The sequence below is a fragment of the Sorex araneus genome, chromosome 6 (genome assembly GCF_027595985.1).
Source record: "Sorex araneus isolate mSorAra2 chromosome 6, mSorAra2.pri, whole genome shotgun sequence".
NCBI classification, from domain to species: domain Eukaryota; kingdom Metazoa; phylum Chordata; class Mammalia; order Eulipotyphla; family Soricidae; genus Sorex; species Sorex araneus.
In genome coordinates, this window is record NC_073307.1 from 86,274,015 (window position 1) to 86,290,511 (window position 16,497).

A 16,497-nucleotide genomic window follows, 5' to 3' on the forward strand; every position below is an offset into this window, starting at 1 on the left:
TTTTATCCCCAAATGATGTGCCCTTCTAACATTGCCCTGCTCACGTTCTCAACTTAATATCGATGGCTGTGGATGATAATTGCTTCTTTATCTGGACTCTCACTCTCAGATATGCTTCCCCAAGGTCACTGGTCAAGTGTTGTCACCATTTTATTCCTTGGACTAACAGTACTTGGCAATAGTTCTGACAGTATAATGCCACGAGTTAATGCATTATATGTTATAGGAGGAGTTCAGAGAGGATGCACGGGAAAAAATATAAAGGTCTGAAGACATGAGGTCATGAGTAAATCCTCAAAAGATGTCAAGATTCTCAATGACATGCAAATTCCTCCTAACAACTACTCATCCCCCAAACTGGCTTGCTTTAAAAAAAACAACTGTAAATTCCAACTGGGGAAGCCATAGACTATGTGCTTTGCATATCTGAGACCCTGGGTTAAATTCCTAGTACCACAAAGCGAAAACTAATGCATTTGGGGACCCTTAAAGGTAGTTCAGAGTCATGGTCCAATCCCACAGCACCACATGGTTCCCCAAACCTAGCCAAGTGTGGCCCTCATGGTCCCTGAGCACCACTGGGGTGGCCGGGTAAGCCCTGGCACTTCCGGACACAAGCACCACTGCATCCCTGTTGCCCTGAACAGTGCATCAACCAAGTTGACTGAATATCATTGGAAATGCCCAACTTATCCCTCCCCTCCCGCCCCCACCTCAACCCCACACACAAACTCACTGAATAATCGTGAGAGTTTAGCAATGAAAGACTGCTAGGAAGATAGCTCAGGGGTCAGGGCTCATGCCTTATGTGCTCAAGGTTTCACGTGCCTCCCTTCCACCCCTGCAGCCTTGGTGGGTGTTGCCCTGCCAGCCTCCAGCGCTAGCCCTGATATTGAGCCCTACTATTGAAGCATCTAGCCCAGAGGGCCGAATATCACTGGGAGTGGCCTCCTGGGTCCCCTGATCATTGTTTGTCAAGTTAAAGGTGTTCTTTCTTGTTTTTCCTTTTTTTAAAAAAAGTGTTTTTTAATTGAATCACCATGAGTTGCACGGTTACAAAACTGTTCATGATTGGGTTTCAGTCAATGTTCCAACACTATCCCTCCACTAGTGTATGTTTCTGACCACCATTGTCCCCAGAATCCGTCCCACCATCCCCACCCTGCCTCCACCCGAGACCTGCCTCTATGGCAAACACTTTTCTTCTTCACTGTATCACTATCACTGTCATGTCATTGTTCATTGAGTTGTTTGAGCGGGCACCAGTAATGTCTCCATTTGTCCCTGGTGCGCTCAGGGTCAGGGGAACGAGGCCAGTAATATTATTGTTATTGTTTTTGGCATATTGAATATGCCACGGGTAGCTTGCCAGGCTATTTTCTTCTTACTTTTCTTCTTACTCTCTCTCTTTTTTTCTTACTCTTTCTTTTCTTTTGGGCACTTACTTTTCTTCTTACTCTCTCTTTTCTTTTGGGCACTTGCTTTTCTTCTTACTCTCTCTTTTCTTCTTACTCTCTCTTTACTTTGGGGCATTATGGTTTGCAATACAGATACTGAGAGACCATCATGTTTGGTCCTTTACCCACTTTCAACACACATCTCCCATCCAGAGCCATCCCTCCCACAATCATTGTCATAATGGTCCCTTCTCTACCCTGACTTAAAGGTGTTCTTTCAACAATGTCTGCTGGGGCCTCTGATGAATGGTGGTCCACTGATTTGTCCTCCACATCCACGATCCCAGTCCTCTGCTCTTCAGTATTAAAGTAACATGACCCCCACATGCTTGGACTTACAGGGCTGGCCATCAGCAAAGAAATTCATAAGCCATTTGGTATCCAAAATCTCAAGGCATAGATTCCCTTGAGAAATGGATCAAGTAGATAATAGCTGCTCAGTAGAGGCACACACCTATAGTATACACACCTAGAAGAGTGTTTAGTAGGTGATGATGTTTTTTTTTACTTTTTGGGTCACACCAGGCAATGCACAGGGCTTACTCCTGGCTCTGCACTCAGGAATTACTTCTGGCAGTGCTCAGGGGACCATATGGGATGCTGGGAACCGAACCCAAGTCAGCGGTGTGCAAGGCAAACGCCCTCCCCGCTGTGCTATCGCTCCAGCCCAGTGATGATGTTTTTTAAAATAAGACTTTTCCTTTTGAAATTAATGCTCACATTAGTGAACTCTGCTGGTAAAATGCATCTTCCCAATAGAACTCTTTTTGCCCATCAATTGGGAAGGGCACTGCTCCCGCATCTAATTAAGGAAACTTTCCTCTGGGCTAAAGATACACTAGAAAAATCTTGCTCTGTTAAGACTTCTACTGATGACAAACTTCCAGTTAAGATGAACATGTTTTCAAGTGAGTGCTATAAGTCATATTTGTCCTCTTCTCAGCTTGTGGTGTCAGAGGCTTCGGGCCAGACCAGCTATCTATCTAGAATGTTCGAGCGGGCACCAGTAACGTTTCTCATTGTGAGACTTATTGTTACTGTTTTTGGCATATCCAATATGCACGGGTAGCTTGCCAGGCTCTGCCGCGCAGGCTCGATACTCTTGGTAGCTTGCCGGGCTCTCCGAGGGGGGCGAAGGAATCGAACTAGGGTCGGCCGCATGAAAGGCGAACGCCCAACTGCTGTGCTATCGCTCCAGCCCATCTAGAATGTTAAGATGTTTAATAATTGTCTATCCATCAGCCACTGAAATCCTTGAAAACGCAATGGGAACTGTAATCTTCCACCTCTAGGTAGTATACGCTCTAGCTCAAGTATATAGGGAGCCTGTAGAAGCTCTGTCTTGGGGGAGGGGGCCAGGGAGGTGTTGAGGGCCATCCTGATGCAGATGAGGCAGAAATAGGTCTCTGCGTTTGTTCATGATTCCCAGGTTCTTCAATATTTTCAAGAGTGAAAATATTGAGAATATAGATGTTCACATTCAGAGTTGGAAAGTGGAAACTGTCACTGTCATCCCATTGTTCATCGATTTGCTCGAGCAGACACCAGTAACGTCTCCATTGTGAGACTTGTTGTTACTGTTTTTGGCATATCGAACATGCCACAGGGAGCTTGCCAGGCTCTGCCGTGCAGGCAGGATAGTCTCAGTGGCTTGCTGGGCTCTCCAAGAGAGATGAGGAATCGAACCTGGGTCGGTTGCGTGCAAGGCAAACACCCTACCTGCTGTGCTATCGCTCCAGTCCAAAGTGGAAACATTTAGGGGCTGGAGCAATAGTACAGCGGGTAGGGCATTTGCCTTGCACGTGGCCGACCCGGGTTCGATTCCCAGCATCCCACAGGGTCCCCTGAGCACCATCAGGAGTTAATTCCTGAGTGCAGAGCCAGGAGTAACCCCTGTGCATTGCCAGATGTGACCCAAAAAGCAAAAAAAAGGAAAAAGAAAAAAAGAGGAGGTGCAGCCCACAAACAGGTAGGCAGGCGGGGAAGGACAGAGCAGTGGGATTTGGAGGTGACAGCGATAGGTGTCCACTTGGAAGACGTCAAAATCCCCAAGGTCAGGAGATCACTTGGGCAAAATACTCTAGGTCTCTGAGAATATAATTCAGGCAGCAAACTATACCCAAAACAGGATAGAATTAAACAGCTTAGGGTTTTTTTAGATGTAGAGGGCAACACAGGTTAAAAATTAGGATAAGAAAGTGTCATTGGGACTGTGTACTTTAAGGGTGCCTGCCGATTGGCTATGTGAAATATCCTAGCCGGCTCTTAATGTACCATTGAATTTGGGATGCTTACTAACTGTCCTTAACGTTACTGTCAACTTTTATTAATATTTTTTTTTTTTGCTTTTTGGGTCACACCCAGCGATGTACTCCTGGCTCTGCACTCAGGAATTACTCCTGACGGTGCTTGGGGGACCATAGGGGATGCCAGGGATCGAACCCAGGTTAGCTGCATGCAAGGCAAACACCCTCCCCGCTGTACACCACTCCGGGCCCTGCTGTCAACTTAAACAATGGCTCACATTGACGCGCTCGACCTGGTTGTGAAGGACAATAGTCCTTGATGGGAGTTAGTGCCTTGGGCAGCCAAAACTGACATCCGTCCCCTTCTTCCTAGGAGAATATAGTATTATATCAGAAGGGTCAAGTCTCAGTGAAAGTTATTGACTTTGGATCAAGCTGCTATGAGAACCAGAAAGGTAGGCCCCCGTTCCAGTTCCTGGTTCTCGATCTTTCCACTGTGATCTCTCTCCCTTCTAGAAGCTGGGCCGTAGGTGGGCTCAGCCAGGACAGTTCCTCTGAGGGTTTGGAGCAAGGCATGTCTCTTCTCTGAGTCTGAGTTCCCACCACAACAAACGGAGATGTTAGGACTCAGACTTCGTGTAGGCCATTAGTTTGCCATGCTGCTCCTTCTCCTGTGAACTTAGAATCCCCCACAAACATTCGGTGGCAAAACTCACTAGACGTGCATCAGAATGCTTGAAATTAGCTGTACAACGTGGCTCCTAAGTCCTGGTCACTGTCTTTGTCGGGTTTTGGTTAAAAATCAAAGCGATAGTTGTCAGTGTTTGGGGTCTACTCCTGGCTCTGTGCTCAGGCGTCACTCCTGGAAGTGCTCGGGGGACCATAGGTGGTGCTGGGTGCCCAGGATTAAATGGGGGTTGGCGGGAAGTGGTGCTTGCTTTGATAGCTTCCTGCAAATCCTGCAGAGAGAGAGATGTGGGGAGTTTAAACGATCTTCCATCGCTCCAGGCAGGAGGTACCCTAGTGAAAATCGCTTCTTGGGATTGGAGTGGAAAGTTTTTCCCACTCATGCCTTGTCTTTCTTACTCCCTGCAGTATACAGCTATATCCAGAGTCGGTTCTACCGATCCCCAGAAGTGATTCTCGGCCACCCCTACAACATGGCCATTGACATGTGGAGCCTAGGCTGCATCATGGCTGAATTGTACACGGGCTACCCTCTGTTCCCTGGGGAGAATGAAGTGGAGCAGCTGGCCTGCATCATGGAGGTGAGGGGGCCTAGGGGCCTTGGGGGCCTTGTGTAGGCTTCATTTTTTTCATTAGCTGGTCACCACAAGTTGCTTTGAATGAGCTACTCCCACACATCACGTGAGCAGCCTCCTGCCTTGTGTTTTTTTGAAGGTGCTGGGCCTGCCACCCACCCACTTCATTCAAACGGCCTCCAGGAGACAGACCTTCTTTGGTAAGTTCACAGGTCCAACTCTCTCTCTCTCTCTCTCCCTCTGTGTGTGTGTGGGTGTGTGTGTGATGTCTCTGGGATGAGAAGGAATGCCCAGATGTGCTCAGGGTTTACACCTGGATCTGCATTCAGTGATCACTCCTGGTAGTGCCCAGGGGACCACATTGGATGCCAGGGTTCAAACCTGGGTCAGCAAGGCAAACACCCTACCCACTGAACTATCACTCCAGCAATGATAGACAATTGACACACATGTGCAATGTCTCCCATTGTGATTCATAAATTTCCAAAGGGTGTCAACCTCCAAACCGCTTTGGTAATCCTTTCCCTGGTGTCATCCTGAAGGGCAAAGAGGAATAAGGGGCTTCATCTGAGAAAGGGGGAAAGATGCCCCAGACTGGTACCAGTTGGCATGAGGGAGAGGAAATTGGGCATCGCTTCTGGGAACGTAGTCTTGGCATTGAAAATGTGCAGGAGGAGAATGATTTGATTCCTGCTCAGATCTTGAACCCTCAAGAGGATGGGGCCGGAGTGATACAGGTGGAGCATTTGTCTTGAATCAGGCCAACCCAGGTTCAATCCCTGGTATCCCGTATGGTCCCCCTGAGCACCTCCCAGAGTGACGCCTGAGTTCAGAGCCAGGAGTAACCCTTCAACATTTCCCAGCATGACCCCCAAACAGAACCAAACAGAAACCCCCCCAAAACAAAGATTATGATTGAATTCTGGCCCGTAAATTTTCCTGCCTCTCCCCTGCCCCAACACACACACACACACACACACACAAATCCAAGAGCAGATTTTTCTTTTTAAGAATAGTGGGGACTCAGGGCTGGAGCAATAGCACAGCGGGTAGGGCGTTTGCCTTGCATGCAGCCGGCCCAGGTTCGATTCCCAGCATCCCATATGGTCCTCTGAGCACTATCAGGGGTGATTCCTGAGTGCAGAGCCAGGAGTAACCCCTGTGCATTGCCAGGTGTGACCCAAAAAGAAAAAAAAGAATAATAGGGACTAGCTGGAGTGATAGTTCAGTGGGTAGGGTGTTTGCCTTGCTGACCCAGGTTTGAACCCTGGCATCCTATGTGGTCCCCTGGGCACTACCAGGAGTGATCACTGAATGCAGATCCAGGTGTAAACCCTGAGCACATCTGGGCATTCCTTCTCCTACCCCCTCTAAAAAAATCTAATAATGGGGAACTCCATTACTATGGACTGGAGAGATAGCACAGCGAGTAGGGTGTTTGTCTCCCACGCGGCCAACCCGGGTTCGACTCCTTTGTCCCTCTCAGAAAGCCCGGCAAGCTACCAAGAGGATCCTGCCCACATGGCAGAGCCTGGAAAACTCCCTGTGGCATATTCGATATGCCAGAAACAGTAACAACAAGTCTCACGATGGAGACGTTACTGGTGCCCGCTCGAGCAAATCGATGAACAGTGCTACTGAAGACAGTGCTACAATGAGACATTATTTCTTCCTGATGATGAAATTCTCCTCACAGCTTCAAACCCCATGCCTATGCCAGACCCAGTGCAATTTTTATACCAAAGCCAGGGAAGTTTGCACAGTTTTGCCATGAAGATGTGGTAGCTTGCCACTGGAGTACTGAACATCCATTTACACGTGATGTTCACCACACCTGCATGCAGCCCCCTCCTCAAAGTTTCTAGAATTTTCATGATCTTCTACCTTTCTGTTCGGTGGTTCTATATAAAAGGACCAGGCAGAAGCAAGACTGAAATAAGGTTTTTCAGGGCACCTCGAATAAAACAAGATAGTCCCAGATTTAAAAATCTCCTTAAAGAGTCACGCCAGAGATTCTCCTATAAAAGGGGAATCTAACACCACGTGGAAGAAAAATAGAGAGGGAGGATCAGGGGAATTAATTCTTCGACAAGGGGTTGATGCCATATGGAATGACATTTCTGTTTTGGTTTTGTTTGGGGACCACACCTGGCGGTGCTCTGGCCTTCTTCCTGACTCTGCACTCAGATCGCTCCTGGCTAGGCTCTGGGGACCCTATGTGATGTCAGGGAATAGAACGGGGGTCATCTGCATGCCAAGCAAATGCCCTACCTATTGCAGCTCCGGCCTTAGCATGAAACTTATGACCTGCTTTGTGGTTACAGTCAGGTTCATCCATCCGCGCACAACAGGCTATGGAATCCTGGCCCTTCCTAGTCTTCCTCATGAACCTAGAGTGACTTCAGGATCACAGTTTCTCCCCACCTCTTGCCCGATCAATCCAGATCAATCAAAGGGCCAAAATGCACCCCTTCTGGGGGAATCTTCCCAGACCAAAGGATATGAATGACACTGGCGTTCAGTCATTCTATACTGGCTCAACCCTGTGGAGGTTCAAAATGAAATCTCTTCCTCTGTATGGCTTTATTAAAATCCACATCTCTGAGTCCTCACCAGAGCCAGTTTCCTTGGCCCACCTCCCTCAGGACTCCTTGAACTCCCGTGATCTGTCATCTGAAATTTTAACAACCAGCAAGCAGACCGTTGCCATGGTTATGAACAATGATTGTCACCAATGATTATAATCAATGAAATCTGATTGTCTTAAGACCCCCCACTTTCCCTCACCTCCCTCTTCCACAGAAGCCCCCGTGGAACATGAAGATCTGGGTGATTTGTTGCTGGGTTTAACTTTTGTGTGAAGCAAGGGAATTTTGCTCCATAGAAACTATTATCCCCAAATACACTTTTTCAGTCATCACTTCTAATGCAATTTGGGGTTTTGAAGGATTGTGGAGAGAAGAGCTGGGAATTAGCTCTTTTGTCATTGTGGGGAGAGTGACACTGTGTGTAGAGTCACAGTCTGCATCATAATCTGTTACTCTGAACTCAGTAGTGTATGACTGGAGAGTAAGAAAGAAGGGAATGTAAGAATGTATTTGGTACAAGGGTCACAAGGACACATTTGTCGCCATGTCCCAGAATACCCTGTTGTTACCACCACCATGGGCTGTAGAACACAGATGTGGTTTCAGAGACAATGATTTCATGTCTTGTCTTTCTGCATAAAAAGGACTTAATTGGTAGTTGCATCCTTTAGTGGTTTCCAAAATTGGTCTGATTATAAAAAAATCATGGGAGTACTCAGCAAAATCCCCACATAACCTAAGATACAGTAGGTCAGAAGTGAGACTCAGAAACTTACACTTTTTATAGTATTTCCTTGTGATTTTTTTCTGATCCAGGAGAGTTTGTGTGTATGTCTCTGATTACAAAAGCATTAGAAGCACTTCCTTTGGCTTCTTCTAGAATGTCCTTTACATGGAACCCACTGAAGTTATCAAAATAATTCAGCTTAATATATAAATTGTGTGTGTACACATCTGTCCATCTGCTGCAGAGTTTGAGGTATGGGTGTGTTTTCTAAATGTGCACACCAGAATTCTGATGTCTGAATGAGTGGTCTCACCCACCAGGAATTACATAAGAGAGTCTTAGGGAACCCTTAAAGCTCTATTCTGAGCCACTCATGTACATCCATGGAAATGATTGAAGAAAGTCATTCTAAGTTGTGTCCTGAACAACCAATGATGATCATTTTAATGGTTAAAAAAAAGTAAGGCTATTTATTTGCTTGAGTAGCTTAAAGAGGTGTTCTGAAAGTAAGTCCTTCTCCCAAAATGACTATCTTGTTACATCCGAGGGGTAGGTACTTCCGTGTCTTACTTTATTAGTATCTGGAAAAGGAGAAGCAACCACAGATCTCCCGGGGCAATTATCTGTGCTTGCTTTGACATTCTTTGTCAGAGCTGAGTGGTTTTGTCACTTTGGACTTATTTTTATTTATTTTATTTATTATCATCACACTTGACTTTGCACCACTTAAACCATGATAGGTTTGGGTAGAGGTGTGCTGGGAAGGAGGTTTGGAGGAGGATACTGAATATCAAGAAGAACCGTGAGGTTCTTATTTTTTAAATTTTTATAAGGTATAAAAATTCTTTATACTGGATAAAGGCATATGGTTATTTCAAATTGGTTGGAACTGTCGGGTATGTTGGGGTGGGGGTGTGTGGGGAGGGAGTTGGTGTAGACGAAGAGTGAGAAAATTGCAAAACTCACTCTAAGACGTGTGGTTGAGTGTGGAAGAGCTGTGATGTGACCAGTGAGTATTTCACCTGGAACTAAACCCAGAATGTTGTATCTCTAAAGATTCCAAAGGTTTTCCTAAAAATATAACCAACAACAGGGGGAAAAAAAGATACCCAGATTCCAAGGACCTGACGGTGGTGCTGAAGACCTATGACACCAGCTTCCTGGACTTCCTCAGAAGGTGTTTGGTGTGAGTTTGTTGGGGCGTCTTTGCCTGTGGTTTTCTTCATTAAATAGATACTTTCCCACTTGAAAAAAAAACACACTTGCTTATGAAAAAGCATGGGGCTGGGAGACAGTTATAACAACAGCACTAAGAAACACTAACCATTGAGCTTGAGAGTCCACAAAAGGCTTTCCCTTCCTTCCATTGCTTCAGCAAACTGCTCCCTGTTGATAGACAGGGAAATAAATGACTTGTGCTGCTTTGCAAAAATGGTGCACTCCGTGTGAGGAGCTTTAATGACTTGCCTGCGATGCCAGTGCTTGGAGGTGAACTTGCCACCTCCCTGGCCTCAAACTGCTTGACCATGAGGTTGGTTGGGCAAGTCTTCAATGCCTTCTGTCTCTGCACTGAAGCCAACTGCTTCCCGGTGCCTGTTGAGACTGCTGTTGCGTGCTTTGCCACGTAAGATGGGGATAAGACCTAACCTCCTCTGTCACTGTCACTGTCATCCCGTTGTTCATCGATTGGCTCGAGCAGGCACCAGTAACATCTCCATTGTGAGTCTTGTTGTTACTGTTTTTGGCATATCCAATACGCCATGGGTAGCTTGCCAGGCTCTGCCGTGTGGGCGGGATACTCTCGGTAGCTTGCTGGGCTCTCCGAGAGGGGTGGAGGAATCGAACCCGGGTCGGCCACATGCAAGGCCAATGCCCTACCGCTGTGGTATCGCTCCAGCCCCTAACCTCCTTTAGGCTTTAGAACCTAACTCCTCTTGTATTACGGAATTGGGGGAAAGGGGGAATCTCAGAATCATTATGAACAGATTTTTGTGCTGATTTTGAATCTTAGAAACTAGGTTCTATACTTCCACCACGTCAGGAAAGGAGGAACAGCCACCGGGGACTGTCTCGATGTTTAGACCATGTTAGCTGGGATCAGGCTTTGAACAAAGGTGGTGTAAGTCTGTGTTCCATGAGTGACAGATCGCTGATATTTGTGATATTTGGAAAGTCTTTGCTCCCCCCTGTGACCCAGTTTTCTTTTCTATGAAAATGGGATACTCCTAAGACCCCTCTAGGATGATCAGTCCTATGGTTATTTGTGGATGGCTGTATCCGTAGCCCTGAAGCACTGTCCTCCCATTGTTTATTGATTTGCTCGAGCGGGTGCCAGTACCGTCTCCAGGGTGAGACTTGCTGTTACTGTTTTTGGCATATCAAATACACCACAGGGAGCTTGCCAGGCTCTGCCATGCGGGCGGGATACTCTCGGTAGCTTGCCGGGCTCTCTGAGAGGGATGGAGGAATCAAACCCGGGTGGGCCGCGTGGGAGACAAACGCCCTACCCACTGTGCTATCACTCCAGTCCGGTTGTACCCGTATGGTCTTCATTTTCCTAGAAGTGTTTCTCACAATTTCTCTGACCTTGACCTTCTTTTCCAACCTCGCTTCCATCCTGGAGCCCCCCTGTCCTACCAGCTGCCCCCTAGTCTTGTGCGGTGGCCCTCCTGTTGACACAATTTTCACGTGTGACCCCCTTGAGTTGTCCTGAGAGCCCACAGAGGGCCTTATGATCCCGAGTTGAGAAACGCTGTTCGAGTGGGTGGAGCCCTTTTAGCAGAACACTTTTCTGGTATTTGCACATTGTGGCATTTAAAATACCAGCTTAGAGGATAAGTCATTGTGTGCTCCTGAAAGTTTTCCCACCTTGAGAAGGCTGTGTCATGTGACTCAACTGAAAAATGGGGCCGAGAAGAAAGAACCCGGGGCCCATCATTGCGTATACCCCATCCCAAACTCTGGATGAAATTTTTTTGTTTGTTTGTTTTGCTTTTTGGGTCACACCCAGCAATGCACAGGGGTTACTCCTGGCTTTGTACTCAGAAATCACCCTTGGCGGTGCTCGGGGGACCATATGGGATGCTGGGAATTGAACGTGGGTCGGCCACATGCAAGGCGAATGCCCTACCCGCTGTGCTATCACTCTAGCCCCCTGGATGAAGTTTTAGAATGTGTATTAACCAACACCAGAAACTCACTTCTGAGGCCAAGGTGAATCGTCCAGAAATGCCAATCATCCAAAGCACAACACACAACCAAGTCTCTCTCTGGCCTCCTCCCTCATCCAGCTCCCCTCCTCACCTCTGCAAAGAGTTGGTTGCTCACAGTTTTCCAGAGGCAGTGAAGTTGCAAAGTCCTATTAGCCCATCCGCTCAGATTTTTCTAATTTCGCTAATCAACTCGCTGCGCTGTCCCTTTCATCCCAAGGCATCTCTTTTTTGATCTTAGTAAACGGAACTACATTCCACTGGTCACAGTTTTCTTTATTTCTCATATGGGACTTTCTAGGAGAGAATTGGGAAGACTTAAATGTTCATGTGTCCCCTGGCTTGTCACATCCTTTTTCTAATTGTTTATAGTAGTTGTTTATAGGTAATTGAAGCGAGACACTATAAACTTTTTTTTTCAGCTTTTTGGGTCACACCCAGCGATGCTCAGGGGCTACTCCTGACTTTGCACTCAGGAATCACTCCTGGCAGTGTTCAGGGGACCATGTGGGATGCTGGGAATCAAACCCAGATCGGCCACGTGCAAAGCAAATGCCCTACCCGCTGTGCTATTGCTCCAGCACCTTTTTAAAAATTTATTTTTATTTATTTTATTAATTTTTAATTTTTAAATTTTTTAACTATAAATTTTTATCGTCAGATGTAATCAGTGAGTGTGAAGTCTATATCTACATGTTCTAGGCTAACTTTAGGCAGGACAGAGATGTGGCTCAACCATGCTCCGTTGGACAAAAATCCTGGGAACTTCAGTTATTCTGGTTCCTTGACGAGTCTAAAGTGTTCATACCACATAAATGCAGCTATGGGCTATTCCCAGGATGTCTGACACTAGTTACACAACAACAGAAATTATTTATCTTGGAAGGTGCCAACCTTCTCAGGGGGTCAACAGTCAATGGAACTTTGTTGTCTCATTCTGTATAGTACTAAAGGATAGAATTAGGGTGTGGGCTGAGTAGGATAAAAGTTCCAGGGTAAAAATTCTCAGAAAGTGAATTTTGGATTAACAAAAGTGAGCATGTTGGGGCTGGAGCAATAGTACAGCGGGTAGGGCGTTTGCCTTGCACGCGGCCGACCCGGGTTCAATTCCCAGCATCCCATAGGGTCCCCTGAGCACCGCCAGGAGTAATTCCTGAGTGCATGAGCCAGGAGTAACCCCTGTGCATCGCCAGGTGTGACCCCCCCCCAAAAAAAAAGTGAGCATGTTAAGGAGTTGAAGTTTTCCAAAATTGAAATATCTAATTCTGCTGGGTGACACATAATCTAATGTGTCACTGCAGTTGAACGTTGGCTGCATTTTATCCATATGGAGGTATCATTTTAAGAGTTCTAGAATGTTCTTTGTTATATGTTTAGAGGCCCATATTCTATAGTTTAGAAATTGAAATTAATCTCTTCTTTTTGGGGGCTTGGGACCACACCCAGCAATGTTCAAGGCATATTCCTGCCTCTGCTCAGGTGTCACTTGTGGTAGGCTGAGGGGACCAGATGGATGCCTAGGGATGGAACCCTGGTTGGGCATGTCTAACGGAAGTGCCCTACTCACTGCACTGTCCCTCTCATCTTTTTTTTTAAACTTTTTTTGATCTTAGTAAACTAAACTACATTTCATTGGTCACGGTTTTCTTTATTTCTCGTATGGGACTTTCCAGGAGAGAATTGGGAAGACTTAAATGCTCATGTGTTCCCTGGCTTGTCACATCCTTTTTCTAATTGTTTCTAGTAGTTGTTTCTAGGTGGTTGAAAATGGAAGAGTCCTTAATTTCTCTTCTATGATGATATATTTGATTTTTTTTTTAAAAAAACCATAGCTTCAATAGGATCTTTAAGAAAGAAGCAAGTTAAGTGCTATATCTCAGTTTATAGTCTCTGTGGGACAAAAATTGTTTCATTTTATATAACAAGGGAAACAAAATAATAATCCATCCTGGGTTTTGTTGGTGTCTAGGTGGGAACCTTCTCTTCGCATGACCCCTGACCAGGCCCTCAAGCATGCTTGGATCCATGAATCGCGCAGTATCAAACCCCGGAACAGGGTCCAGAACCTGAAGAAATCCAGTCTCTATCTCCCCTGTGAGACAAAGAAAGATAAGGTTCCAGGGCTTCGTCACCCTGGAAAAAAAGGTACAGAGACGCCACTACCCTGCTCTGCTTCCATAGTCTGTGAGCCAGACACCACTGGAGTATTTACACATTGATTTTTCCAAACTAGAAATCTCACTATCACTTTCTCTCTCTCTCTCTCTCTTTTTTTTTTGCTTTTGGGGTCACACCCGGCAATGCTCAGGGGTTACTCCTGGCTCTGCACTCAGGAATTACTCCTGGCGGTGCTCGGGTGACCCTATGGGATGCTGGGAATTGAACCCGGGTCGGCCGCGTGCAAGGCAAACGCCCTACCCACTGTGCTATTGCTCCAGCCCCCTATCACTTTCTCTTTTGGATATTTTTTCTTTTAGGAAACCTGGTTCCAGCTGAGTTCTTTACAACTCTCCCCAGTACCCCCATTTGCTAGAACTAGCCTTTTCCTCCTATTTTTGATTCCCTTTCCCTTCCTTTCCCCTGCCCCCCCACTATATAGCCTCTGCATGAACTATAATCACCTCTAGAATTTTTTCATATTTTGACAGTTTCCAAATATTTTCATATGCAGAATTACCCAGGGTTTTATATGTGTGTTTTATAAATACGATTCAATTTTGGTCTTAACATTTCTTTCTCATATGTGGCCCTGGAAAATTGACTTGAAATTTCAATGCATGCTATTCTTCATTTATGAGACTATGAATAACACCCAATTGTCTATGATGGCTGAATGGATTAAATGAACTAGTACATGTAATGTGTCCAGAGTATTACTTGGCACATGGAAGGGAATTACTTTATTATTATTATTTTATTATTATTATTATTATTATTATTATTATTATTATTATAACCAGGATTTCCCTAAAGTAGTTTGTAGCCTCAAGGACAATGAAGACTAACTAGCATCTGAACACTCTTTTTCCTGTGTCTTGGCATTCTTTTGGCAGAGGCGATCACAACAAAAGTTTTGGGCAAAATCAAAGACGGAACATCTAAGCACATTCAGAATTCAGGTGATCCGCAGTGCTCTCTCCCACACACCACTGAAGTGGCCCCGCTGCCTCAACTCATTGAAACATCCATGAAGTCAGAGGCCACCAAGTCTGATGAGTCTAGGACCTCCAAGGAAGCAAGTAAAAACTCAACACCCAAGATCAAGAACATCTTGCCACCTATTGTATGACCTTTGATAAGGGTGGGCGCCCTATTCCTATCCACCCACAGTGATTTATACCGGAGACAGCACTTATATTGTACTATACACCAGATTGTTGTTTTTTAATGCATAAAGCTCTGTTTAAAAAAAGCAGCAACTTGATTCAAATGGCCAGCTGGCATGATTCCTCTTATAGGAGGAATGGAGTATAGGTCCTTACACCTACACTTTCTCCTGATGCCACCCTCTCCCCTGACAAACCAGATAAAATACCGGAGGTGCGTGTGACATAGGGGGTGTAAGAGCATCACTAGTAGAACGATGAATAAAACATTTTTTTCTTACCCAACAAATAGCTGTGGTTATGTTATTCAGGATTCTTGATTGGAAATGACCGAAGTCAAATGTAAACTCATGATGAGCACCAAGCATATGGGGTTATGCCATCTGGGAGAATTGGTGCAGTAAGTGTAGTTTCACACAGAACAAGAGCTAGTCACTCACTGTCACTGTCATCCCGTTGCTAATCGATTTGCTCAATCGGGCACCAATAACATCTTTCATTGTGAGACTTATTGTTACTGGTTTTTTTTTTTTTGGCATATCCAATATGCCACGGGTAGCTTGCCAGGCTCTGCCGTGCGGGCGCGATACTCTGTGCTGGGCTCTCTGAGAGGGGCGGAGGAATCGAACACAGGTCGGCCACATGAAAGGCGAACGCCCTACCGCTGTGCTATTACTCCAGCCCTAACAAGATCTAGTAAAAATTAAAAAAAAATATATGTCCCTGGAACTCAGAATCCCTCTCTCCCACCTCCTAGCTTCACATCTTTGCATGATTATTCAACTTGGATGCTGGAAATGAAGATGACCATTATAGCATTCGGTCAACAAATAGCTTTTCCTCGCCTGCAGGCAAGTCTCAGAAATAACTGAACTTGAACCCATCACTGTGTCCGAGATACTGGGTGGTATTCTCTGATTGATCAGCCCGCCCCGCCTTTGATGATGTGGGTGGCAAGTTCTTCTGCATGTAGCCATGGGCAGAGGGTTTTCCCAAAGTATAAGAAAATCACATAACCAACAGAATAGATTCATTCATCCTCCATCCCAAATCTAGTTCTGCTCTACAGTGTATATGATTTTTTATTTAGTCACCATGAATTACTGTTATTCATGGTTGGATTTCAGTCACACAATGTTCCAGCACCAGCACCTACCCTGGTGTTCACTTCCCTTCACCATGTTCCCCATTTTCCTCTCATCCACCAACCTGCCTCTATGACAGACACATTTTTATTTTTTTGGTTTTTGGGTCACACCGGGGATGCTCAGGGTAACTCCTAGCTCATGCACTCAGGAATCACTCCTGGCGGTGCTCGGGGGACCATATGGGATGTTGGGAATCGAACCCGGGTCGGCCGCGTGCAAGGCAAATGCCCTACCCGCTGTGCTATCGCTCCGGCCCCCAGACACTTTTTTTTTTTTTGCTTTTTGGGTCACACCCAGCAATGCACAGGGGTTATTCCTGGCTCACAAAGGAATTACTCCTGGCAGTGCTCAGGGGACCCTATGGGATGCTGGGAATCGAACCCGGGTCGGCCACGTGCAAGGCAAATGCCCTACCCTCTGTGCTATCGCTCCAGCCCCTATGACAGACATTTTTTTTAAAGTTAATTTGGACAATGTGGTCTGTAGTGCTGCTACTGACAGGATTTCCTGCACAATACTTCATCCTCTCCTCCT

General features: G+C 45.9%; 1 protein-coding gene across 1 annotated transcript in view; it reads left to right on the forward strand.

Annotated features, from left to right (window-relative positions):
- DYRK4 (dual specificity tyrosine phosphorylation regulated kinase 4) overlaps positions 1 to 14,778 on the forward strand; it is a 40,710-nt gene extending 25,932 nt beyond the window's left edge. The window contains exons 10-15 of the mRNA XM_055143101.1: positions 4,077 to 4,158; positions 4,799 to 4,971; positions 5,105 to 5,165; positions 9,337 to 9,466; positions 13,459 to 13,634; positions 14,543 to 14,778. Coding sequence (XP_054999076.1) covers positions 4,077 to 4,158; positions 4,799 to 4,971; positions 5,105 to 5,165; positions 9,337 to 9,466; positions 13,459 to 13,634; positions 14,543 to 14,778 — 858 coding nt within the window. The remainder of the gene's footprint in view (positions 1 to 4,076; positions 4,159 to 4,798; positions 4,972 to 5,104; positions 5,166 to 9,336; positions 9,467 to 13,458; positions 13,635 to 14,542) is intronic.
- Positions 14,779 to 16,497: the final 1,719 nt, after the last annotated feature.